At 43.4% G+C, this 27,736-nt stretch overlaps 1 protein-coding gene and 1 pseudogene across 3 annotated transcripts; one reads left to right on the top strand and one right to left on the bottom strand.

The window, feature by feature from the left end:
* Nucleotides 1–193: 193 nt before the first annotated feature.
* On the bottom strand, nt 194–27,509 carry SFT2D2 (SFT2 domain containing 2). Of its 3 annotated transcripts, XR_004058690.1 has the most exons (9): nt 27,312–27,509; nt 21,975–22,061; nt 21,655–21,740; nt 18,367–18,448; nt 16,917–16,952; nt 16,771–16,829; nt 14,437–14,466; nt 10,539–11,113; nt 194–2,795 (listed from the first exon to the last, which is right to left on the bottom strand). XR_004058690.1 is itself a non-coding variant. In XM_010371770.2 (8 exons), exons 1-8 carry the CDS (start codon nt 27,372–27,374, stop codon nt 11,074–11,076), a joined length of 483 nt encoding a protein of 160 aa, XP_010370072.1. In that variant the 5' UTR covers nt 27,375–27,509; the 3' UTR covers nt 10,427–11,073. The 3 variants fall into 3 exon arrangements, 2 of the variants coding, with proteins under 2 accessions (XP_010370072.1, XP_010370073.1); XM_010371770.2 differs by lacking the exon at nt 194–2,795 and having other exon boundaries at nt 10,427–11,113; XM_010371771.2 differs by lacking the exons at nt 194–2,795; nt 16,917–16,952 and having other exon boundaries at nt 10,763–11,113.
* Nucleotides 6,267–10,971, top strand: LOC104668966 (annotated as a pseudogene).
* Nucleotides 27,510–27,736: the final 227 nt, after the last annotated feature.

Here is a 27,736-nt window from a genome sequence, read left to right as displayed (position 1 = left end):
GTCCCTAGACTCATGTGAAACCCTAAGTCATTTAAAAGAGAGGACTACATGTCAAGTTAGGCCCCCAAAAACATCTTTAAGTGCCTGTAATGTGTGCTACACACTGAGAATTCAAATTAAAGATACGGTTTTTTCTTACAGTTGTACAGTCTTCATGTGGCTTCATGTAGTTATTAAAAATAAACTAGATTTATTAAAGATCATAATGCTATCATTTATTGAAGAAAAAAAGCAAAAACAAAATTGTGATGGGCAGGAGAGACAGCTTGGCAACATTCCTTTTAAAGTTAAGTTAGCATAAAGAAAACAGTATTTATTAAATGAAATAGATTTTCAAGGTAGGAAAAGTAGTACTCAAGAATGTATTTTTGGATACAAAAATTAAGTTACACAATCAGTAGCATTCAAAATTAGTTATGAGTATTTATACAATTACAAAAAAGGATTCATGTTTCAACAAAGTGTTTTAACAGCTCAAACATTTTAAAACAGGCACAATATTCTAAAGGCATATAAATTCACCATGGGCTTTTGAATGTCCTCACTCCCAACTTCATAATCAAAATTTACAGAAGCAGCAAAAGATCAGAGTTCAGAGGGCTATTTTTTTCCCTTTCCTTATTTAAGGTTGCAAACACATTGACAAAGGCAAAATAAATACCTTTCATAGCAGAAAGACCAAAAAATTGAATGTAAACTATAGCTCTCCCTTAGGAGATTAAACAGATACAAGGTTCATTTGTACTTAGAACAAGGCTCATAACTTCTTGTAGCATGGACATTCAACAGGCACAGAGCAACATTCACCCAAATACCAGCTGCAATTTGTCCTTTAAGGATGCCTTACAAGGATATTACGTCCAGGTAGCCAGTACATATCAGGCACCAGCTGTCCTTTTGTTGTTTGTGGCTATTTATTAAAGGTAGTCGCATTACTTTGTTGTGAATATGTACCATCATTTGCTACAATGCTATGAACTGACCTTTAATTTTACTTTTTTTAGCAAATTATTCCAAATCCTGAATAACCTTTCATTTTAAACAGCAAAGTTTCTCCTGTCTAGTGGACTCATGGTTACAGATCATCCTGTCTACAGAAAATCATTTTGTACATTTCTTAGCCCATTATCAGTTTATCTACTCCTGCTAGAAAAGGACATAATTTTTTGTCAATTTACATTAACAAAGGCACTGCTACTCCCCATTTATCTCGCTGCTACAAAAACTGGTAAGGGTAAAGCTTAAGTAACAGGGATTATGAATTTAGGGTAGAAGTGAAAATAACCAAAGTGGAACTAAATACCCTATTCTTGAACGAACTGAGATCAAGTAAACTTCACCAGACTTTCTTCTTAACTATAAAACTATCAACCCAAGGTAAAGTCACACAATTTTACCTCCCAACCAACTTTTAAAATAAAAATTTCCAAAAACTTTAGATGTCTAGGTTTTGTTATATCTTACCAAGAGTTACACAGTCGTAAATCTATAATTAACTTCAGCTAAACATCTATTCACTTTTTAAAAATGCTGCCTGCAAATAAACTACTGGACATCTTAAGCTTACTAAAAAAAACTTAAGATTTTTTAATTAAAAAAAAACTAGAACAAAAATCTAGCAAATAGCTTCATGTATCTTTAAACACTGATTCTTAAAAATTTATATGCTGAAAATGAGGTTTGAGAATAGGTATTTTAAACTATTTATAATCCTACAGTCGACTTTAGTCAGAAGTTATCTGAGCAAAGAGAAAATAAACAAAGCCTGGTGTAAACAGTCCCATAGAAAATAGAATCCACAGCCATGGGGCTGCCCTTCAATTTCCCAATTCATTCCACTAAGTCTCATGATGCAACATCTGTCACTTTCATAGGGAAAACTGAAGCCAAGCCAGATCCTCCAAACTTTAAGATATGATCCCTTATTATCTATTTTAACAGAAGTATCAAAACGTGATTTTTTATTTATTTATTTATTTTTGAGACAGAGTCTTGCTCTGTTGCTCAGGCTGTAGTGCAGGGCCATGATCTCGGCTCAATGAACTTCCACCTCCTGGGTTCAAGCAATTCTTGTGCCTCAGCCTCCCTCCCAAGTAGGTGGGATTATAGGCACACACCAGTTACCCTGGCTGATTTTTTTGCTGTTTTTTGTAGAAATGGGGTTTCGCCATGTTGGCCAGGCTGCTCTTGAACTCCTGGCCTCAAGCGATCCACCCACCTCAGTCTCCCAAAGTGCTGGGATTACTTTGGGAGTGTGAGCCACTGCACCCAGCCAAAAAGTGATTTTATTTGGAATGCATTTCATGATTTTATTTATTGCTCCCTGAGCATGCAGTGATTAGGGTGGATGGGAGGTGGCACTCAGGCAGATAATTCACAAAGTCACCACACAAGGGTGATAGACAGATGATCCAGCACTGAGATAATCAACCCAGTGAAAATGCTACACTGGGGACAACGTTTTGCCCTTTCCAGAGACAAGATATCTTGAGCTGGGGTCTGAGCTACGGCTATTGGAGGAGCAGAACTGAAGGCTCCCTTGGAGCCCATTCTGCAAACGCGGATGCATTTCAGATAATGAGACAAGAGATGGGAGTGAGTTAGTACACAGCATGTCCAATACCCAACAAGCAGCCTCAGAGAGACTGGGACAAGAGGGAGAGGGGACTGGAAGCCATCTCTTCTGGTCTGAAGGGCAGTGCTCCTCCCAAGACAGCATTCAGAGAGCCAACAGCCCAGGGCAGATCACGCCAAGACAGTGCTTCCACATGGCTGGCTGAGTACCACATTCCCATCTGCAAAAGAGTCACCTTATTGGTTCCCTTAACTTCCAAAATGCAGCGAGCCCTCCTTCACCCAGCAGTGAACAGAAGAGAAGGGAATGCAGGTCAGCAGGGAGATAGAGACCATTATTAACCATAGGTCTGAAACCCTAATTCTTTACTCACTCATCAGGTTGCTTTTAACCACTGCCGTTGCTTGGTAACAGGTTTCAGCAGATTTGAAATGGATTTCTTCCTCCCACAGTCTAACAAAAACAAGTAGGGAAACGACTAAAGAATAAGGCAACTTAAGGAAAACCCTGGGAGGCAGGGTCATGCAAAAGCTGCCTATGGTGTCCTGAGGGGAGCTGTCTGAGCAAACTGGCCACAGGCAGTGAGTGAAAGAAAGCAGAAGCCTTTCTACAAGACCCATCTCCTGCCAAGAACCCTTCCCTGACACCTCCACTGGTGGGGTCTGGGATAGGTTCTTTACCCTCTCAGAGGATGGAGGCAATACCATTCACTGGGCAGTCACTGTGAATACTGAATGAGAAAAAACATGGCAGTGTCCACAGGGCCAGGCACACAGTACTAGATAAGTATTTGTTAGATAAATTAATGATTACAGACATTCACTCTCACCTTCCAAAGTTGCCAGTTATTTCTGGGATTAAATAACACCTACCCTACTGAGGCTCTACTTATGCCAAGCCCTATTCTAAGCACTTGACATGGCTCACTGACATCTTGCAATGACCCAGCAGGAATTGTTATTCCCATAATTTTTAAACAGATGAACAAACTGAGGAACCAGAGGTTAGGTAACTTGTTCAATATGACACAACTAGTATATGACTAGTCCCAGCTCACACCAAGATGCAACTGACTTCAAAGACTACATTCACTACTATTATGCTATAAATAAGCCTATAAAGCCCTGGTGACATCTTAGTACCCTGGCCTCATGTCCCACAAAGTCAATCCAGGGATTAAAAAGGACATGGGGCTGGGTGCGGTGGTTCACACCTGTAATCCCAACACTTTGGGAAGCCAAGGCAGGCGGATCACTTGAGATCAGGAGTTCGAAACCAGTCTGGACAACATGGTGAAACCCCATTTCTACTAAAAATACAAAAACTAGCTGGGTGTGGTGGCACATGCCTGTAGTCCCAGCTACTTGGGAGGCTGAGGCACGAGAATCGCTTGAACCCGGAAGGCAGAGGTTGCAATGAGCTGAGATCATGCCACTGCACTCCAGCCTGGAAAATTGAGGGAGACTCCGTTTCAAAATTAAAGCAGTGTGTAGAGGGAAATTTATAGCACTAAATGCCCACAAGAGAAAGCAGGAAAGATCTAAAATCGACACCCTAACATCACAATTAAAAGAACTAGAGAAGCAAGAGCAAACAAATTCAAAAGCTAGCAGAAGACAAGAAATAACTAAGATTACAGCAGAACTGAAGGAGACAGAGACCACGAAAACCCATTCAAAAAACCAATGAACCCAGGAGCTGGTTTTTTTTTTTTTTTTTTTTTTTGAGACGGAGTCTCGCTCTGTCACCCAGGCTGGAGTGCAGTGGCCGGATCTCAGCTGACTGCAAGCTCCACCTCCCGGGTTTACGCCATTCTCCTGCCTCAGCCTCCCGCGTAGCTGGGATTACAGGCGCCCGCCACCTCGCCCGGCTAGTTTTTTGTATTTTTTAGTAGAGACAGGGTTTCACAGTGTTAGCCAGGATGGTCTCGATCTCCTGACCTCGTGATCCGCCCATCTCGGCCTCCCAAAGTGCTGGGATTACAGGCTTGAGCCACCGCGCCCGGCCTGGAGCTGGTTTTTTTAAAAGATCAACAAAATAGATAGACCGCTAGCCAGACTAATAAAGAAGAAAAGAGAGAAGAATGAAATAGGCACAATAAAAAATGGTAAAAGGGATATCACCACCTATCCCACAGAAATACAAACCACCATCAGATAATACTATAAACACCTCTACGCAAATAAAGTAGAAAATCTAGAAGAAATGGATAAATTCCTGGACACATACACCCTTCCAACACTAAACCAGGAAGAAGTCAAATCCCTGAATAGGCCAATAACAAGTTCTAAAATTGAGGCAGTAATAGCCTACCAACCAAAAAAAAGTCCAGGACCAGACGGATTCACAGCCGAATTCTACCAAAGGTACAAAGAGGAGCTAGTAGCATTACTTCCGAAACTATTCCAAACAATAGAAAAACAGGGAATCCTCCCTAACTCAATAGATGCAGAAAAGCATTCAACAAAATTCAACAGCCCTTCATGCTAAAAACTCTTAATAAACTAGGTATTGATGGAACATATCTCAAAATAATAAGAGCTGTTTATGACAAACCCACAGACAATGTCATACTGAATGGGCAAAAACTGGAAGCATTCCCTTTGAAAACCGGCACAAGCAAGGATGCCCTCTCTCACCACTCCTATTCAACATAGTATTGTAAGTTCTGGCCAGGGCAATCAGGCAAGAAAAAGAAAGAAAGGGCATTCAATTAGGAAAAGAGAAAATCTTAAATGTAAGACCCAAAACCATAAAAACCCTAGAAGAAAACCTAGGCAATACCATTCAGGACATAGGCATGGGCAAGGACTTCATGACTAAAACACCAAAAGCAATGGCAACAAAAGCCAAAATAGACAAATGGGATCTCATTAAACTAAAGAGCTTCTGCACAACAAATGAAACTATCATCAGAGTGAACAAGCAACCTACAGAATGGGAGAAAATGTTTGCAATCTATCCATCTGACAAGGGGCTAATCTCTAGAATCTACATAGAACTTAAACAAATTTATAAGAAAAAAACAACCCCATCAAAAAGTGGGCAAAGGATATGAAAGACACTTCTCAAAAGAAGACATTTATGCGGCCAACAAACATATGGAAAAATGATCATCACTGGTCATTAGGGAAATGCAAATTCAAACCACAATGAGATACCATCTCACACCAGTTAGAAAGGCAATCACTAAAAAGTCAGGAAACAACAGATGCTGGAGAGGATGTGAAGAAACAGGAATGCTTTTACACTGTTGGTAGGAGTGTAAATTAGTTCAACCACTGTGGAAGACAGTGTGGTGATTCCTCAAGGATCTAGAACTAGAAATACCATTTGACCCAGAGATCCCATTACTGGGTATATACCCAAAGGGTTATAAATCATTCTACTATGACACATGCAAACTGCAGCACTGTTCACAACAGCAAAGACTTGGAACCAACCCAAATGTCCATCAATGATAGACTGGATAAAGAAAATGTGGCATATATATGCCATGGAATAGTATGCAGCCATAAAAAAGGATGAGTTCATGTCCTTTGTAGGGACATGGATGAAGCTGGAAACCATCATTCTCAGCAAACTATCGCAAGAACAGAAAACCAAACACTGCACATTCTCACTCAAAAGTGGGAGTTGAACAATGAGAACACATGGAAAAAGGAGGGGAACATCACACACCGGGGCCTGTTGGGGGATGGGGGGCTAGGGAAGGGATAGCATTACATGCATACCAATGTAACAAACCCTCATGTTCTGCACATGTACCCCAGAACTTAAAGTATAATAAAAAATAATTTCCAGAATCTCGTATAAAAAAAGACTAAAATTTAAAATGCAGTGTATGTAAAAGATCAACAGAACTTAAAGATAATCACTGTGAGTGACTTACAGTAAAAATTCAAAAAATGAAAAAGACTAGTGTACTACAAGACTATCTGAAAAAAAAAAATCACAGTTAGAGTATCAACAACTTGAATGGGAACAAGAACTCTGCAGTCTGAGATTTCTGATAGTCATGAAAAAGAAGACCTGTTGCATAAAAACCACTTGATGTAAAATAAAATGGCCAGGCTCAGGCTGGAAATAGACACAATAAAAAATCAAATCCTGGAAAAGAAATCCCTAAAAGACATTGAAATTATAAAAAGAAAGCATGAAGACCTCAAAAGTCTCTAAAACAGAATGGGGAAACATCAACAAAAGCGATAGCCCATTATAGTGGACAGCTTACTGCTCTGACAGATGAGAACACAATGCTCTGTTCCAAACTGGAGAAGGAAAAAAACAAAGCAGGCAAAGACTGACGAAATGGAATCATACCATCGTAGACTGAATGCTGCTCTACATGATCATGATCAAAGTCACTCAACAGAAAGAGACCAAGAGCTTGATTTCCAGGGCACGGTAGAGAAATTGTGTCATTTACAGGAAAATTTGAATTCTCATGTTCTGATTCTTTCTCAGCAACTTTCTAAAGCTGAGAGTAAGTTCAGGGGCCTCGAAACTGAGCTCCGTTACACGAGAGGCTCTGAAAGAAAAGGCTTTGGTTTTTGAACACATACAAAGAGAGTTAAACCAAACAGTGTCAAATGAAGGACATTGAAAAAATGTACACAAATGGCCAAGATAAAGTAGAAAAATGCACAGAAAAGCAAGTAAGATTATGTCAACTACAAAGACAAACTATGTTGCTTCAACAGCAACTGGATGATGTTCACAACAAAGCTGACAATCAAGAAAAAACAGTAATTGATATTCAAGCCAAATGTGATGCTACAGTACAAAATCTTCAGGCTGAGTGCATAAAGCACCGTCTTTTGCTAGAAGAATAAGAAGATGATCAATAAAGTTAATCATTTGAAAGAAAAACAAAGTCAATATGAAAGAGAGAAAGCAGAAAGAGAAGTAGTTGTGAGACAACTTCAACAAAAACAGGGTGATGTCCTAAACAATCAACAACAAAAGCTTTGCTGGGTGCTTCATTGCGTCACTGCATCCGTTGAGAAAGTGAGATGCAAGATTCAAGGAAGAAATTAGGCCAGACGAGAATTCAATTTCAAGAAAAACAGTATCAACTCACAGCAACTATAAGATGTACTAAGGAGACGCAAGGCCACATACAAAAGCTCGAAACAGAAAATTCCATGTTAAGAAATACAATTAAAAAGCAAGACGGCCAAATTGAGCAGCTTCAGAAAATCCTGCGAAGTTCAATGCAGCAGTTGTTGAAAGAAAATGAAACTACAGAAACAGATGAAGCTTCTTCTGAATTTCAATCTGGATCCTCCATAGCAGAGGTCCCCAACCTGCAGGCCACGGACAGGTCTATGACCTGTCAGGAACCAGCTGCACAGCAGGAGAGTTATTGTGGATCTTCTAGATTATCTGCATGCCATGTGACTCTTATAACCAGTTTTTAATTTCTACAAAAAAAAAAAAAAAAAAAAAAAAACGCCTGCTTGGCTTTGGATGGGGACTGCACTATATCTATAGATTAATATGGGAAAGAAGTAACATCAACAATGGGGAGTCTCTCAACCTATGAACAAGATACTCACTTAGGTCTTCTTTAATTTTTCTTAGCAATGCTTTTTAGTTATCAGTGTACAGATATTCCACATAGTTTGTCAGGTTTATTCCCAAGAATTTTATATTTTAATGCTATTGTAAATAGTATTATTTTTAAATTTTCAATTCCTAATCCTTCTAACATAGAGAAACATAATTGATTTTTGTGTATCAATTATATATCCTGCAGTGTTGCAAAACTCACTTGCTGGTTTCAGTAACCTGGTAATGGATTTTATTTGGTTTTCTACATAGATGATAATATCTGTGAACAGACAGTTTTACTTATTTATTTTCAATCTAAAGGCCTTTTATTTTTCTCCTTCCCTCCCTCTTTCCCCCAACTCCCAATTAAAACATGATTGCAGTGGCTAGAATTTCCAGTACAATGTTGAATATAAGTGGTAAGAGCTGACCTCTCTGTTTTATTCTCAATCTTAGGGGAAAACATTCAGCCTTTCATCATTACAAAGGATGTTAGCAGAAGATATTTTAAAGATGCCCTTCAATAGGTTGAGGAAATTCTCTTGTATCCCTAGTTTGCTGAAATTATTTTTTAAATAAAGAATGGTTGTTCAATCTAAAAAAAAAAAAAGGGACATGGACATGGAGGGGTGAGCCTTCTAGGTGTCTTATTCCAGGTTGCTGGAGCTGCTGGAGCTCACAGTGACTAGCCAAGCCTCATATCAGTTCTAAAGAAAAGGAACCATGAGCACTCCTGACCTCCTCCATGCCCCTTCTGACACCACAGCCCTTCTGAGATCTGTCTTCAAGAGGTACCTGGGATGTGAAAGAATCCCACAAAAGCCAAAGGGGTAGCATAAAATTTCCCTTCCTGGCTGAGGACAGGTTAGGGATCTGAGCAGATGACTGGATGCTGTCAATAGCCTAGAAAGAACCTGGGAAGACTACCTCCTCTCTCTGGCCCCGTCAGGCTTATTCACACCTCCCCAGCCTCGGAAGACAAGACTGGCAGGGCACAGTGGCTCACACCTGTAATCCCAGCACTTTGGGAGGTCGAGGCGGGTGGATCACCTGAGGTCAGGAGTTTCAGAACAGCTTGGCCAACATAGTGAAACCCTGTCTCCACTAAAAACACAAAAATTAGCACAGGCATGGTGGCGGGCACCTGTAATCCCAGCTACTTGGGAGGCTGAGGCAGGAGAATTGCTTGAACCCAGGAGGCGGAGGTTGCAGTGAGCCGAGATCATGCCACTGCACTCCAGCCTGGGTGACAGAGTGAGACTCCACCTCAAAAAGAAAAGATAAAAAAAGACCAGTCAGTCTGAGTTCTTAGCCACAGTAGGACAAAGAAAGGTTCAGCAATTAGCCACAAGCAAGGAGACAACCATCAGGTCACTTCCTTTGGTTTAGTGGTGACAGAGGAGGAGCCCTCGTGGACCAGTTGGCCCTGTGCAAAGAGCAGAAAGGCAATCCAGATAAATGTAATTTGTAGGATGACTCTGGAGGTCCTGGAGGGCCAGGAACACTGGCTGACAAGACAGGGTACTAATGGTGGTCAGGCAACAAGGAGGAGCTGACAGGGAACACAAGGGACAGTGAACATCCTACAGATCCAGGAAGAAGCTTCCAAAAGAGATGGGCAGGGACAGCCAGGTAGGAGATGGCTTGGCTGATGAAAATGGGGAAAACAGTCATAGGCAGTTACAGGAGGCACAACCAGAAACAGGCCAGAAAACTCTGGGTCATGAAGGAGGCTGAAGCTGTGGCTTTGGGTGGATCCAAAAACCAATGTGGGCCTTGATTCCCTTGACTGAACAGTGGGATAACAATCCCTGCTTCCTTACAAGGCTGTCCATAAGAACCAGGTAAGATCATGGACACAAAAGCACTTTGTAGGTTAGGCATCAGGCTGATAAGAGACCACCTGCAGTTTATGGGATCCTCCCCAGTGTCCCCAGCACAGGCTGAGTGCAAACACTGGGACTATTTAAAGGTCACTGGGCAGGCGTGCCTACTTCCTGTTGGCCGCACAGCAGGGATCTGTCTTCCCACCCCACTCTCCCCTGGCCCAACACCAGGGAAAAACAGAAAATAAAATCAGTTTAAAAGCAAACATTTATAAATAATGAAGAAAAAAAATATAGCTGAGAACAGCAGGATTTTTCACCTCTTATGGGCTTTTGTCCAAAAAGAAATAGCAGTGTTTTCTGCTGCTGCTCTGTTCTTTCCCCATCTAGTGCCAGGAGGTCATAAAGAAAGATATGTAGGGAGAGGGAGGGAGGGATGGGAAATAAAACCCAAGAGAAAAAGAGTCTTCACCTAATGTCAGAAAATACATTCCACAGTCAGGCGTAGAATCAGAACACCAAGAATGCTTAGATTCAAATTCAGAAACAGCATATACCACCAAAAAGTGTTTCTTTTCTACCTCACTCCATGGCCAGGCTCTTCAGGGGCTTGTGTAAAGCAGAGTCACTTGTTCTTAGATGCCAGAGTAGAAGCAGACTCACTCTATGCAGGACAGTGGTGATGGTTTCCAAGCTGAGGGACAACTGGACCCCAAAACTCTGTCCCTTACTGTTGCTCCCCTGTGATCTCTGATAGGGCTACCTTTTGCCACCTGGGAATCACTTGCAGCCAAGGGTTATCTGCTGCTGCTGCTGAACAGGTTTGTATTCATGGGGAATTCAGTGGGACAACATCCAGAGAGGAAACAGGTACATGAGGAAGATTCCACTCCACAAGATATAGAACCCACTTCTCATCCTGTGCTACTGACATTCAGGTTCAAGAATGTATTGTTGCTTCCAAAAGTAACACTCAAATGTTCAAATCACAAGCAACACATTGCTGCAAGATAAAAGGCACATGTCTGTAAGACAGAGGTTTCGAAGATAGTTACAAAACTGTCCACCAGCTTCTGTCCATAGTGCCTTCCAAAGCTTCACAAAACTGGCCATGAATTATGCAAGACACACGGCAAAACACTTCTTCACAGCATCCCTAGGAAAGAAAAGACACAAAGATGAGTGTAACGTCATCACCCCAAAGGCACTTTAGAGGGCACCCAAAGTGGAAGCTGCAGAGTAGAAAGCACCTAGACTGAAAGATCAGACCTACACAGCATCAAACTGCAGCTTCAACATTTATTAGTAGTACTATCCTGGGAAAGTTCCTTGTCCTGTTTGAGTTTCAAATTCCTCATCTGTAAGAGAGGATGTCCCCACTTACCCCACAGTCTGATCATGGGAATAGTCATCACAATCAGAGAAAAAGATAATATAGACTATCAGAAACTAAGAAATCAGTCAGGACTGCTGTACTTCAATATCAGCCAAAATCACAGAATGCACTGAGAGCATTAAATATTAACTGAGACCTTTCTTCATTCTAAGCAGGCAGCAGAAGGGAGCTCACTATGGGTTCTGAGCACTTATTAATATACTATATTGGCCTTATCACAGATATATACCGCTTGGAATTCAGTGTAGAGGGTGCAAGGAAGAGTTGGTCTTCAAGAAATTACTATTCTACCCAAGTAAGCACCTCCATTTCCACCACCACACCACACTGTGCAGTGTGGCACTAGGCTTCTCATACCCCAGTTCTGTTCCATGTTCTCAACTGTGCTGCACTTAAGGACACTGGGAGTCACATAAGGGAGGGAGAGGTGAATGGATGCATTTCCATGAGTAGGCACTGCATTTTAATATCAAGATGATTCCAGGGCAGCATTTCTTGAGATACACTCTGCACTGTAGTCCCAGAAGAGTCTCTGCACAAGAAGGGTTTTATGGCCACATAAGTCCCCCTCATGGCAGCTCACAATACACATAGCATATGGAAGGACCTAGCAAGCCAGGCAAAGAGGAACTTACCTAATTTTGCTTAACCTGTTTCTCAGACTTACTTGATCATAGAACTCTTTTCTTCCACAGAAACACTATTTCTGTGGAACACCATGGGAAAAGCTATTCTAGGGGAACTTACAAATAGAAGGGTGGGGCCAGGCATGGTGGTTCACACCTGTAAACCCAGCGCTTTGGGAGGCCGAGGCGGGCTGATGACTTGAGGTCAGGAGTTCGAGACCAGCCTGGTCAACATGGTAAAACCCCGTCTCTACTAAAAATACAAAAAATGAGCCTGGAGTGGTGGCGTGCGCATAGAGGCTGAGGCAGGAGAATGGCTTGAACCCAGGAGTTGGAGACTGAGGTGAGCTGAGATCGGGTCACTGCACTCTAACCTGGGCCATAGAGTGAGACTCCATCTCAAAAAAAAAAAAAAAAAAATAGAAGGGTGGGATCTAGCTCTGTGATTCCCTCCCTACTAGAGGAGTAATTCATTTGCTCAGCACAAGAAACTCACTATCTCAAATAAAATTCCATCATTCTATCAATCACTTGTACATAAATTTTATACATGCCAATCCAGATCAAGCCTGAAGCTCTAATGAATGACTCCAAGCAAGTTTCACGAATGAGACCTGTGCAACTGCATTGGTCCCATACTTAGAAGGGTTCACATTGGGTTTAATGCCTTGATTTGATGATGTTGCCATCTTGAAATTCATAATCTTTTTTTTTTTTTGAGACAGAGTCTCGCTCAGTTGCCAGGCTGGAGTGCAGTGGTGCAATCTCAGCTCACTGCAACCTCCGCCTCCCAGGTTCAAGAGATTCTCCTGCCTCAGCCTCCTGAGTAGCTGGGATTACAGATGCAGGCCACCACGCCCGGCTAATTTTGGTATTTTTAGTAGAGACAGGATTTCACCACGTTGGTCAAGCTGGTCTTGAACTCCTGACCTCAGGTGATTCACCCGCCTCAACCTCCCAAAGTGCTGGGATTACAGGCGTGAGCCACCGCACCTGGCCTGTGATTTTTGAACAAGAAGCTCACATTTTTATTTTGCACTGGACCCTGAAAATTATGTAGCTGGTTCAGGGACCAAGAAATATTCAAATGTTGGCAGGCTGATCAGTATCTCATTGGATCCTCAGTTATGATGGACTCTGGCTTACTTCACATAAAAATCTAGCTTCCCGGGACATCCCTGCCCATATTCTTCTCAGAAAAGCCACCAGGCCCCAAAACCAGCCAGGTCTGCATGGAGTATTTCATAACTGTTACCCTCCTAGAATTTATCAGTGAAGCCACTCAGCTACCTTTCACTTGAAAAGCTTAACTTCGCATCCAATCAATCACTCCTCAGCACTTTCAAATCACTATCAGCAACAATCTTGGAATTTGTTAAGACATAAGATTGCTCTTCCTCCTTCCCAAATCATGCATAATTTTTCATTTCCTCAGTACAGTTTGGTTTTTTTTTTTTTTTTTTTTGAGAGAGTCTCGCTCTGTCACCCAGGCTGGAGTGCAGTGGCGTGATCTTGGCTCACTGCAAGCTCCACCTCCCAGGTTCACACCATTCTCCAGCCTCAGCCTCCCGAGTAGCTGGGACTACAGGCGCCCGCCACCACGCCCAGCTAATTTTTTGTATTTTCAGTAGAGACGGGGTTTCACCGTGTTAGCCAGCATGGTCTCAATCTCCTGACCACGTGATCTGCCCGCCTTGGCCTCCCAAAGTGCTGGGATTACAGGCGTGAGCCACTGCACCTGGCCCAGTACAGTTTTTTTAAAAAGCTTTTTTTTAATTAACAGGTAATGATAAAAAAAAGAATAGAAGTTAAATAGTTGCATTAGAACAAAGTCAGAGGCAAAGATCATGAGGCTAATTTTGAGAGGTTCATCACTGAAAGTGCTTAAAGAGGTTTGGAGTATTAGAATTTCAGAGCTAAAAGAGGCCTCTGGAGATGATCTAGACCAACTCAGTCTACTTATCAATGCTTTGAGGCCAGAGGGGTCAAGAGAGTTGCCTGAGGTCACACTGCTAGTTAGGAAGCCCTGGTACTGCTTACTCTCCATTTACAAACTCTTGTGAAACTTTTCCAGCAGTGGGATACTGCAAGAAGCACGAATTGAGATCCCTCTATATCTTACTCAGTGATATTAAATGACATTCACCTTTATTTAAAAAAAAAAAAAACCCTACTCAAAGCTACAGGTTAAAAGAGTAACAATGTGCATATATGCACCATATATAAGAGTAGAATGTTCATAGCATTGGAAATTGATGTAACTGGGTAAATATCCATCATTAGTTGTATAATTAGAGTGGGTGGAGTGACCTTTAACTTACTTAAATGAGATGTATAGTATTTGTCTACTTGGCTCAAAAGACTTCAGTAAAGATAAATAAAATAGGATGTACTCTCTGAAAGCACTCTAAATTAAAATGAATGACAGAAATCATATTTCCAAATACACAGTCTTACCTTGCAAATGGTATGAAGGAAAGGCTATACCTATAATGAAAAACAAAACAAAGGGTCAAATGAGATGAAGGGAGTAGCAGACTATCCAGTGGAATGGGCTTCTGAGCTTTAAGCGTACCTGCATTGATTTATCCAGACCCTCTCCCAACCTCAGCCTGGGAGGTGAGCATGTGCACACAAAGGCCCACGCATATACATGTATGTGTACCCAAACACACACACTATGGCCATGTACAGACAGGCAGCCACAGAAGAAGGGCAAAAGTTCATGTGGCGATAACCCCTATGACCTCAGCCTCACTGCAGTACTGCTATAACCTTGAGCTAGCAGCAATCGCCTAAAACAGTCAGATTTCAGATACCCGGATGGCACAGAAACTCTATTCTGAAAAAGTATCAAATAAAACCCAGAATAGTTGAACCGCCCCCTTTTTTTTGAGACAGGGTCGTGCTCTGTAACCTAGGCTGCTGGAATATAGTGGCTCAATCATACCTCACTGCAGCCTTGAATTCCTAGGCTCAAGCTTAGGAGGCTCAAGCAATCCCCCTGCCTCAGCCTCCAGAATTGCTGGGACTAAGTATGTGCCACCATGTCCAGCTAATTTTTTAATTTTTTTTTTTTTTTTTTTTTTTTTTTTTTGCAGAGACCAGGTCTTGCTACGCTGTCCAGGCTAGTCTCAAACTCCTGGCTTCAAGCTATCCTCCCACCTCAGCCTCCCAAAGTCTTGGCATTACAGTGTGAGCCACCCATACCTGGCACAGTTGAACTCCTAACATTTTATAAAGTCTAAACAGAATTTAACTTCTACCCAATTGGGATAAATTTTCTGCTCTGCTCCTATTGATTTTAAAAGAAGAGAAAAGAGAATAAAAAAGAAGAAGAAAAAAAAACGCTACCAACTACTCTATGGGTGAAAATGTAGTATGTCCAAAGGTATCTTGGTAAATCCCAGTTAGCTCAGCACTGTTGCTTAGAAGGGAACCATATACAAGGAAGAGGCTCCAGAACTCTGAAGAACCAGGCACTGTGTGTCAGGCAGGCTGTAAGCTGGTCAGCCCTTAGAAAAGCAAACAGTCAGAACACGTCAGTGTTGAAGGGAATATCACCATTCAGCTGAACCCATGTGAATGCTGAACCTTTGAAACTGGATTCAAAATCAGTCTATAAGCAAAGCAAGGTGTGTGTATATGGGTACCAATTTCTGCCCTAGAAGAAAATCAAAATATAAACAGTCTATCACTCAAATGTGCATTTAAACACACACACACACACACAAACACCACCATCCTTCTCCATATCTTATACTTACCATGTACAGAAGCTCATTTACTTGTCAACATAGTACATTCCAAAAGGCAATTTGAAACTATATTTATTCAAAAGTCCAAAATTGCTAAAGGGAGGGTTGGGAGTTAAGCTTACAGTCTTAAGATTCATTTCTACCAAATAGGAGTTAAACCAATTCTTGGGAACTTTAAAATGTCCAGAATCCTGTTTTCTTTGCATGGTAGCAAACATTTTTTTTCAAAAATAGGTGAGTCACATCTATATTCAAACTGTTCTGGCAGATACCACCCCTTGATACACTTTGAAAGAACTACAGAAATGTCTTGGAACCTACAGATTCCACGTGTGCCACCACCCCCTCACTCTGATGTCGTACAGGCTTGAAAGGACCAAGAACCTACAGCCCCATTCATGGTTTCACAAAATGTCTCCAGCGTCCCTTTTACTATGCTTGGCTCTGGAGTTACAATTTCCTGCTCTTCAGCTGAATTACCAAAAATCAACAGGCCTCTAAGCACATACGCAGATCTTACAGCCCACAGACACACGTTTTTCCATTTCGTCAGTGACTGTTCCTCATCTCCTGCTGACAATTCACTCTGTCCTTCTGTTAAATGATTCATTCTATCACAAATGTAACACTCATTATTTTTCTTACCGCTTTCCGTTTTTGTTAACCTCTATTGGACTCACAAGCCTTTTTAACATCCCTTATAATACTTTTATTGTCCTTGCACTTACCGGACATGAGTGGTTTAATAATATTTGTAACATCTCAAAAATCAACCATTAGTTCAGCAAAAATGCCACAGCAGGCAAGTAGCCTCCTGTGACCACTCAAGACCACTAATGCCATCTATTGGCAGTGGGCTGGGTTGATGGGCATTTGCTCTGGAGCCTGACTTCACTTTCATCAATGAGAATCCTTAAATTAAAGAGCTTCTGTGTTTTCTTAATTCTCCCACCCACAATATGTGAGTTTTATCTCCTTCGGCTACATTAGTCAGTACGCTATGTGGGAGGGGATTGTTTAAAAGGTTACTTACCATGTCAGTGCCAAAGACTGCAAAATGCAGAAGATAAGTGCAAGTCCCTTGTTATGCCACTGGAAAAATAATAATATGGTTATAGGAGAGTGTGAGACAAGGGGCAAAAGCCAAAATGGTTAAGAAAAATTAAAATATACATTTACCCAAAAGGCAGAACACAGGGTAAGTGCAAAACACAACTAAAGGGAGAAAGGAAACATTAATTAATGACAATAACATGGCAGGAAAAAAAAAAAAAACTCAAAACTTGTTATTCTTGACAAACGCACAATACTTATGCATCCTTCATCTCAAAGCAGTTAACCCACCTGAGCACCCATGTTTGGCAGAACAGTTAAAAATCTCCACGAAATCAAACTAGCCAATAAAGATTCACATAGTTTAAAAAGAGAAAGATGTTCTTTTACTTTCAAGTTTTCCCAGAACATCTGCCCAGCAAACAAATCACATTTCAGGCCCACCCATTCATCTGTCCATCCATCTTTTCATTCGAATGCACTAAAGTAAGCTTAACACAGATTTTACCTCCTACCAAATGCTAGTCTCTGCAGCAGAAAGCACATGCAAGGACAAAGGTTAACATGAGATATCAATCTCACAGTCAGCATGCCAGTTATTTGTTTACCTATCACCTAACACTTTCCCTCAGGCCATTCTTAGAAAGCTCTTTCTATAGGAGACTTGTCCAGGCCGTGGACATCTGAGGCTGGCCAAGGACAACTGGTGCTAGAGCAGTTAGCCATGCCTTTCCTCGCCATCCTTCTATAACAGTAACTACTCAAATATGTCCTAAACATTCTCTGTGTCCAGCATTGTGCCCAATACTCTAAAAGGACACAAAATTATACAGTTAATGTGGTCACAGCTTTTGAGAACTCACCTATTTGAACAAATGAGATTACACAAATGAAACTAAAAATAAAAGTATGTTCATCAGTTCCAAATGTTGTAATAGTTGTAAAAGTCCAGAGAACGCAGGTCTGGGATGATTTTGACAACCACAGGGAAGAAAATAGGCCAAAAATGAGAGGCATTTGGGGTCAATGGGACAGGAAGCTATAACAAAGCTGAAGACAATGTTGTCAGAGCAGGGTACAAGGATGACAGGCCATATGGAGGCCATTCCCACTTTGGGGAGACTGACGAAAAACAGTAATAAGTCCCCAAGTCAGATAATGAGGAATAAAGAGGCCATTCTATAAGGCAGGACACCCACCCTAGAGAATGAGTCCTGTGTTTCTGAGTTACTCCCTCTAAGCCCTGCCTGTGTGTGGCTTCAACAGTCACCAGGAAGGTGTCTGAGCTCCCTTACTACCACCATACCACTCTGGCTAATCTGACATACAACGCCCTCTAGAGGTGCTTTTCAGAACTGGTAGCACCTTGACACCCACTGAAACACAAAGTAGGGGAGGAGGGGATCGCGGCATTAGGTAGAGTGTTCCCTTCTGCCACATGGTTATAGGAATAAGGTAGTAAGTCAAGCTGAATGGAAAAAGAGAAGAGGTCCTTAGGTTTAAAAGGAAAAAAATCTTATACAACAGAAATAAAAACTCCCATTTGAGAAGTCCAGAGCCAAAAAGCAGACCTTACCAGCACCATGATAGTTGCAATCAAACGTGTAGGCTCAAACATTCGCTTCAGCTGTTTCACTGGTCCCATGAGGAAGATGGTACTAAAAGGCAAACACACCCACACAAGCCGTTCAGAACAGAACTGCACTAGGCACACTGAGGCGCCTCCCCAAGATTTCCTGCGGCAATAGTAGCTAACATTTGAAAAGCTCTTATTCTGTGGAAGGCACTGTGCTGAAGGGCTTTTGTACATTATTCTCATTTAATCCATCAACAACCAACCCATAAAGTAGGAACAAATACCACACAGAGCCCACAGAGTTACTTTATCCAAGGCCACCCAACTAGGGAATGATAGACCCAGGCTGTAAATGCATGTGGGTGTGACTGTAGAATCATATCATACCACTAGGTTAGATAAGCCTTCTCCTTGAGAGGTGCTACCTTGCCTCCCTGACAATACCTACTCATGGAAACAAACAAGGCTCAGGAAGTTTAACGAAAAACCATACCTTACAGGCTTAGGTAGGTTACGTTAAAAAGTAGAGCATTTCATTTTCTTTCATAATCTTCAGGGAATAATTCTAATGATGATGATATCATCATGGGTTATTTGTTGAATGTTTGCTAAATGCCAGATATTACATATATTACCTCATTTCTTCTCAACAATTTTGTGAGTTATGTATTACACTTATTTTAGAGACGAGAAAATCACACAGCTACCGAAGAGCTGGTACTTGACTCTATAGCTATTGGATTCCAAAGCTCTAAAAAGACAGTCCCGGCATGCTTGGGTTTTTGGTCGGTTTGTTTGTTTGTTTGTTTGTTTGTTTGTTTTGAGATGGAGTCTTGCTCTGTCGCCAGGCTGGAGTGCAGTGATGTGATCTCGGCTCACTGCAACCTCCGCCTCCCAGGTTCAAGTGATTCTCCTGCCTCAGCCTCCAGAGTAGCTGGGACTACAGGCACACGCCACCACATCCAGCTAATTTTTGTATTTTTAGTAGAGACAGGGTTTCACCATGTTGGCCAGGATGGTCTCGATCTCTTGACCTCGTGATCCGCCCACCTCGGCCTCCCAAAGTGCTGGGATTATAGGCGTGAGCCACTGCGCCTGGTCCCCAGCATGCTTTCTGTATGAAGAAGAGATTGCTAGCAAGAATAATCACAAATGAAGCAGACTGTCATGTCTAACACATCAACTTGGCGTGAGCCACCACACTCGGCCAATAAGTCTTCCTCTCTTTGAAGTGCCATTAAGTTGCAAGGCTTCACTCTCAAGTGCCCCAACTAAAAGAACACTTATTTAACCTACACCGAATAAGAAGCAACAGTCAAGGCTGGTCCTAAAAATTAAACACAGCATATACACAAAACTATAACAGACTACAGGCAAAGACACAAACTCCCAAATACCCTGAAAATAACAATTTGCTCCCTTTATTATTTCCCTATACAGTGCTATGAAGAATCCAACCCATAGGGATTTGCTAAAGAGCTCTTCTGGACTAAGCAACACACCCATATATTTATGCTCAGTCTAGACTATACAATGTAACTTACACTGTCTGCCCAAAACAACCCCCCACCAAAAGTTAGTATTGGAGAAAGCTTTAGAGGCAACAAAAGACATCTCTAAGGGTCAGCATTTTACTGTCATAAGCACTAATAAATTAAGCTTTAAGCAGGTGGCCAGAATCATGCACTCAATCATTTAATTAACATCCCCCATATTTCCAGCCAGACTCAGAGCTAAGTTTGGGTACAATTGGGGACAAATAAGATACATGTGCAGCCCTTATCAAGTGGCTTACAGACCTAACAAGTCAGTGTAGTAAAACGCTACCTGCACTGGCACATAAATATAGATGGAATACTGAGAGCCCAAAGGAAGAGGTCATCAATTCTGGAGAGGAGGAGGTAATCAGGAAAAGCTTCACAGAAGAGGTAGCTTTTGAGCCAGGTCTTAACAAATGAGCAAGAATCTACCAAACCAGGGCAGCTACAGATAGGGCAGCATTCCAGAAGGAGAAAACAACCTAACAAGGGCACAACGACATTTTGGGAAATGCAAGAAGTTCAGCCTGGCTGGGAAGCACACTGGGTAAGGAATGGGACAACGGTGAGGCCAGATCTCAAAGAGGCTTGACTGTATGTATGTTGAGGAATTTGGACTTCATCTGTAGAGACAAAACAGGGAGCCACTCGAGGGGGCTAAGTAGGTTATAAATGAATGGCTCTACAGCACAGTGGAAAATGGCCTGGAGAGGGGCAATGGAGGAGACAGAGAGACCCAGCAGAGGCATCTTGTTCAGGTAAGGGTGATACAGGCCAAAGCTAAGACAAGCTCAGATATCACCTTCTCTAGGAAGCCCTCTGTGACTCAGGTCATGTCAGCTGCCCCTCCTTGAGCATCTCTTTCCATATCTTATTATATCATAAGTTATATGTCTGCCTGGCAGGGACCAAACTGGACTTGTCTTTGTATCCTCTGAGCCCAGCACAGAGTGTGATCAATGCTTACCCACTGAGCATACAAGTCAGTCAGTGAAGCACAAACAGCCATGGGGACACAGAGGAAGGAGCCAGTAAGACAGGGATACATCAAGCCCTGGTGAGCAATCATGGAGGGGAGACTTGGACCCCCAGGACTCTGAAGCCATTTACAGAGACACAAGGGAAGGGAAAAGGGGGAAAAAAGATGCCTGAGTTCAGGTTCCTGCAGGTCATTCAGGTAGAGGCCAGGCCAGTGCTCCCAGCTGGAGAGGGTGGAGTTGTTAGCACCAGTGTGATTGAAGCATCAGTGTGAAAGCTTGACCTGGAAAGTCTGTGCATTCACAACATGCAGAATGGGCTGCCCACCTCCAGGAAGCGCTCAGATGCTCTGCCCACATGAGCTGCTACTCAGGTCTGGGAAGGTCTGACACTTAATAAAAACGAGTTTCCCTTATGGCCACTGGAGTGATGAGCCCTTTGAAAACCATCAACTCAATCTCTGACAGCAATAAGAATACAGCAAGCAGGAGGACTGGGTTGTAAACCCTGGAGAAATCAATGAACTGCTCTGTGCTGCAGTTCCTGAACATGTAAAATCACAATGGCAACACAGTTGCTGCTTTCTCTCAGGTGTTTCAAACTAAGAGATAAAATGTTGTCAAATAATAAGATATGAATGTGAAATAATCTAACTATTTCTCTCCAAATCCCTTACAACTACTGGAGCCTCTTCTTTCACCTCCCTCAAGGGCAACCAAAATCCATTTTCCCATCTAATGATTAGCTAAGATTGGATTTTAAAAAAAGTTACCTCCCAATTGATGCGATATTACCAAAAGTATAAAACACTGCGAAGAGGTGTAATCCCTTCCTGGGCACCCACAGCAGAAGAGTACCCTAGAATTTAAAGCACAGTGTTTGCAGGTGAGCAACCCCCCCAACCTGGCCACACAAGCAGAGCTCAAATAGGAAGCCCTGAGGAGGCCGTTTCCCTCCCCACCTCCCTGATTCCCCTCTCCTCTCATCCATGCATTCTAGTGAAGGGCAAAAGGGGAAAGGAGGTGGGCAAAAGGGGGAATATATAGCAAAGACGGGTAGGAGGAAAAGACAGAGGAGGGAGGGAAATCTTACCAGCACTGAGCAGAGAATTCCTATAGCAAAACACGCAATGAAGCCTTTTATCCTGGTCCCCCAGCTTAATGAAGATGCCTCAACAACCTAAAATTGAAAAAAAAATACATATACACACACATTTACTAAAAACAAAGCAAGCACATAATTAAATCTAGAAAGTGTTAAGTTGTACTAGGGAAGGCAAGGAGCACAGAATCCTACACACTCAGGCGATGGGAGTCCTCAAATCCAGACTTTATCACAGCTATAAAGTTATGATGCAGATATGAATCTCCTCTCCAGCAGCTGACAGCTGTGCCTCCCGCTGAACATCTTCAGAGGCAGAAACTCTTTGCCTCGAGCACAACCCATTTCACGAACAGGAAGGCAAGACAGCCAGTCCTAGAGTAGCCCAGAGCCTTCCCACAACCCACACAGGATGAGGACCACACCTGGAAAGGCATGAGTCCACCTGGCACCCTCCACCAGGCAGGGTCCCAGGAAATAAGGAAAAGATGAGGGGACGGCACTCAAGCAGCTGCTCTACTGGTCATCCTCTCCTACATCAACTCTCACCCGCATTATTTACTCTTGGTTCAGATGTTGTACTTACAGGGTGCCAGCATCAGTCAACTCATCCAAGTGCGAGACAGATCCTGGTTAATTAATTACTGTCCTGCTCATCCTGATTCTTTGCCATCATGATTAATCCCTTCCTGGAGCAAAGTTCAGGAGAAGCCAGGAGTTCCAAAAACACTATTGAAATAGGAGAGCCTGTGAGTAGCTCCCAGTGGTTCTTTTCCCATGTCAAAAATGACAACAGCCGGGCACAGTGGCTCATGCCTGTAATCCCAGCACTTTGGGAGGCCAAGGTGGGCGCATCACCTGAGGTCAGGAGTTCGAGACCAGCCTGACCAACATGGTGAACCCTTGTCTCTACTAAAAATACAAAAAATTAGCCAGGTGTGGTGGTACATGCCTGTAATCCCAGCTACTTGGGAGGCTGAGGCAGAAGAATTGCTTGAACCTGGGAGGTGGAGGTTGCAGTGAGCCGAGGTTGTACACTGTACTCCAGCCTGGGCAACAAGAATATAACTCTTGTTGTCTCGAAAAAAAGTGACAACAAAGTCTCTGCACTGGTGACCCTGCTAGTCTGTCCACCTGATGCAAGTGGGAACAGTTGTTCCAAGCTGGACAAAGACAGCTGCCAGTGAGAGACCAACACCACACAGGGCAGCTAGGCCATGTATATTCACACAGGGCTCACCTTGTATGGCCAGCATGGTCTCCATCTAGCAATGTGGTCAAAGTTCCCTACCATATTTCCACTGGGCTGATGGAAGAAGGTAGATAGCGGCAGAGAGTCAAGAGTCATTAGACTGGCAACTCCCTCAGCCTTGACTACCCCCAGCTCAGGGATCTGTTTTCAACCCTGTCTACAGAGTTCCTGTCAAATCAGAAGCTTGAAAAGAACGATGAGAGGCTCCCCTCAGGTGTGGCACGTATTGCCAAAGACTACCTTAATCTCCACTCAGGAGAAAGGTATTTAGGTCAGGTTATACATTCATACATATTGGAACTGAGCCCATGACCCTGCACAGAAGGCACAAATTAGGGATGATAACAGGTAGCAGGGGCCCAGTGTTAAGACCTGACAGATGAGCCACCTGGTTTTACGCTGAGGTAAACCTCTCCTGGAGGAGTCTGATTTCCCAAACCCCATTGGACTCCAAAATGAGCCATGTGATGATGCTCTGGTAGTAGGCTTTACAAGGCCCCAGACAATCTAGTCAGGCTACTTCTGACTAAAGCATTTAACCTCCCACCAGTCTCATTTGAGTGGTACCTAAAATGAGAAGGTACCACTCTTCCTACTCATGCAAGAACCAAAGAACTTACCTTGCCAAGGCGAGAAAAGAACTAGCTGCAGGTGGGAAGGAAAATTGGCCTGGCTTGTTCATAGGAAGAAGAGTGGTAGTGGGATTGGCCTGGCTTGTTCACAGAAAGAAGAGCATAGTGGGATTGGCCTGGCTTGTCTGTAGGAAGAAGAGCGGTAGTAGGATTGTCCTGGCTTGTTCATAGGAAGATTGTAGGATTGGACTGGCTTGTCTACAGCAAGAAGAGTGGTAGTAAGATTGGACTGGATGGTTCCCTGAGCACTACATATCATCAACAAGGATATTTTAAAAGATTCAACCTTTCTATTTTAAGAGGATAAACCATAAGGTTAAGAATGAAATCTGAATTGGCTTTGACATCTAGATTGCTAAATAACCTCAACAGAACAGTGAGATTCCAGCCCTCATAAAAATCAAAATAACTGACAATAGGAAGCAGTTCAGCCAAGAATGTGTTTCTGGTTTCTACCTTCAGAAAGGAAAGTGACACTCCATATTCAAGTCTCTCACGCTGAATCCATCCAAATGTTACTGTTTGCCAAAATGGAAGGGGTGGGAGGCATATTTCACCACTGTATTTTTCCATTACATGTGGTTGCAAGTTCTTTTACATGCACATTTGGTCAGGGAAGGAGGAAGCTGTTGTTCCACTTCTTCTGACTGGACTCAGTGAAAGCAAAACACTTCTTTTGGCCAAATTATGAAAACAAACTCATAAAATATCTGTAAATTCATGACTGCTGGAAGCTGTGCTAGCATACTGTTTTTGGAAATTAGAGTAGCTAAAATGGTACCTGGATAGAATGTGTAGGCAATGCGCTCCCGGGCAGTCTGACTGACTGGCAGCTATTCACAAAGGTCCCTTTCACTCTGCGATGTGGAGAGAAGAGAGGCTCTTGCCAAGAAGAAGCAATACTAAGAACTGTTCAGAAAAACAGGATTGGTAGCCAGAAGGTGAGAAAGGAATACTGCTTCATTTCCACACTTTAAAATCAGATACTACTCATACCTTTCTTGTCCCCAGAATCCTTTAGTAAAAAAACATAAAACCTATACTTTCAGAAAGAAGTCCCTTGAAACTACAGACTTAAGGTGTACTTATGAAGATGAGATATCAATCACAAAATTCATCGTGGGCTATAATTAGATACTGCCATGCAAATTTTATAACTACCTAGGAGAGGTAGGAGAAATAGAACTAGTCATACCTTTATGGTTTGCATTAAAGGAATGAAAGTTTTAAAAAGCACTCTCTTCTAGTGACCTCTTAAAGAGATTTTAAGAGTGCCTAATTCAACTTACCACACAAAACAGCAATTTCCCCACGGAATCCTCAGTTCTACCAGCCCCCAAACCATGAAAAATATGAGACAATTAAATCAGTACTAATATTTTAAAGGAAGCTCTGACCTAATCAGTAAACACTAAGCTGAAACAGCCTGGAAGATGAAGTCAGTCGGCAACAAAACATTTCCCAGGAATTCAAGACTCGGGAAGTGCCATACAATGATGTTATAAACAGAATCTCACTCAGAAAGAGGAAACTGATCAAAGTATTTTAGAACAAGAACGAAGCACCTATTCCTTTTAAATTAGATCCAACAGATGCCTCAGCATAACACATTACAGCCCTTCTCACAGTATCCAACACAGACATTCACCGTTTTAGGTTAAAAACCAGCTCAGCATTTATGTTTGCAAACTTTACTAGTCGTCCACTGTTGAGGGTCAGCCCACTGCTTCGTGATGATTTTCGAGACAATAATATCTGCATCATCCCACTGTCAACACTCCACCCCCCAAGAGTCTGCAGGGAGATAAAGTGTCTCCCTCTTAAGCACCAACTGTTCATAAAGGCTTGTTGACAATGGAAATAAAGCTTTAAATAAGGAGGGTCAGCTACCTACGAGTCAGACCTTTCTTAGGCCTGGTCTGAGGTTCCACGTGAGATTCATAATAGAGGCTAGAAATAAAAAAAAAAAAGAGCCCGTGAAATTACTCCTGAGCCTTGACCAATTAATAAAGGCAACAAATTAAAAAGAACCCATCAAGTAGTTTTGAAATGTTAAAAAGCTAAACTTCAGTGTCTCCAACATTCGATCCCATAGAGTTACTCCCTCAAGGTGAAGATTAAGAGGGCAAGTTTTGCATTCTGAGATGCCATGCAGAAAGCGTAAGTCCCAGTATCACACAAAACAAAACCGAATAAAATCAGCAACCACAAAGGTGGGTGAAAGCAGCCTGCTGAGAAAGACCTTGCTGAGAAACCAGAAGAAACACCATTAGTTTCCAGTTGGCCGTATCATCTTAACATCCTCATTTCACAGATGAGGAAGAGAGGCTAAAGAATACACCAAAAAGAGAAACGTTATTTTGTCATCCAAAAAGGAAAACAAAAGCTAAAAGCACCCCAAATAGAAATGCAGCATTCTATGTGGTTCTACAACGTAGGACATTAGTAGCCAGGTTTCAGGACTATTAAAACTTTTCTAATAGGCCGGGCGCGGTGGCTCATGCCTGTAATTCCAGCACTTTGGGAGGCAGAGGTGGACGGATCACTTGAGGTCAGAAGTTCGAGAACAGCCTGGCCCAGATGGTGAAACCCCGTATCTAATAAAAACACAAAAATAAGCCAGGTTTGGTGGCGGGTGTCTGTAATCCCAGTTACTTGGGAGGCTGAGGTGGTAGAATCGCTTGAACCCAGGAGGCGAAGGCTGCAGTGAGCCGAGATAGCACCACTGCACTCCAGCCTGGGCGACAGAGTGAGACTCTGTCTGGGGGGGGGGGGGCTTTTCTAATAAAACAAACCAACACGCGGGCAGTCTCCTGAGGCCCTGGGTGTCTAGAGTCTAGGTGTGGGCACTGTGGACACAGAGACACAAGATGTGGTCCCTGTCATCATGGGATGGGGGGCAGTTTCTCCCCCTCAATCACAAGGCAATGTGTACAGGGAGTGTATAGGGAGTGTCACACCTATAACCTAAACCGGACAGAAAACCAAGGCAGAGCTCGGGGCGCGGCCACCAGCCCCGTCGCGAGGTGGGGACCGCCACCCCAACACCCCAGCCCGGGTCTGGCGCTCCGACCCACCCAGCGAGGGCTCCTTCCGCCAGGACCTCGGGGCCCCCAGCCCTACCCGGCCCTAAAGCGCATTTCCCGGCCGGGGCCTACAGCCTAATCGCCCGCCCTCCCACTCGCAGCTCGGTCCAGGGATTTCCTCCTGCGCCGCCCCCTGTCAGGGAGAATGGGCTGAAGGGGCGCGGGGCAGAAAAGAACTCCGCGGCCGACTGCCCCGTGCAGTGCCAGGGCTCCTCGCGGAGCCCTACAGAAGAGGAGGAGAAGGGGCAGAGGTACAGTCCAGAAACTCCAGGGAGTCCCCGCAGGCTTCCCAGGCCCGGGCCGGGGACGCAGCGCGGGAGCGCGGCAAGAGGGGGCCAAGGGCCCCGGGCTCACTCACCTCGGACAGGCCGCTCCGGTCCTCCGTGTCCTCCCCGCTCAGCACCTTCTTCAGCTTGTCCATTGCGGCCCAGTACCCACCGGCTCCAGCCCCTCAGCAGCAGCCTGTTGCGCCTCGCGAAGTTGACTGCTCTTCCGGGTACTAGGCAGCCGCCCAGCCACCCGGGCGCCAACCGCGGCGCGCCCCGCCCAGGCACCTGCCCACCTGGGGGCGCCCGGCATGCCCCGCGCGCCCGCGCCGGCCTTCGCCCACTTGTTTTTGTCCCGGGAGGCGGGTCGGGCCGGAGGGGCCGAGATTGAAGTCACCAGGCGCTGCTAAACATTAATTGGGCGTCCGGAGCAGTTTCAAACCCAAACGAGCTGCGCTCCCTCGCCCTACTTGATCCAGTCAACAAATGCTGAGCACCTACCACGTGCAAGGCTCTG

Source organism: Rhinopithecus roxellana, chromosome 8 (genome assembly GCF_007565055.1).
Source record: "Rhinopithecus roxellana isolate Shanxi Qingling chromosome 8, ASM756505v1, whole genome shotgun sequence".
NCBI lineage: Eukaryota > Metazoa > Chordata > Mammalia > Primates > Cercopithecidae > Rhinopithecus > Rhinopithecus roxellana.
The sequence above is the reverse complement of the archived record's forward strand: the minus strand, read 5'-3'. Positions and strand labels throughout refer to the sequence as shown.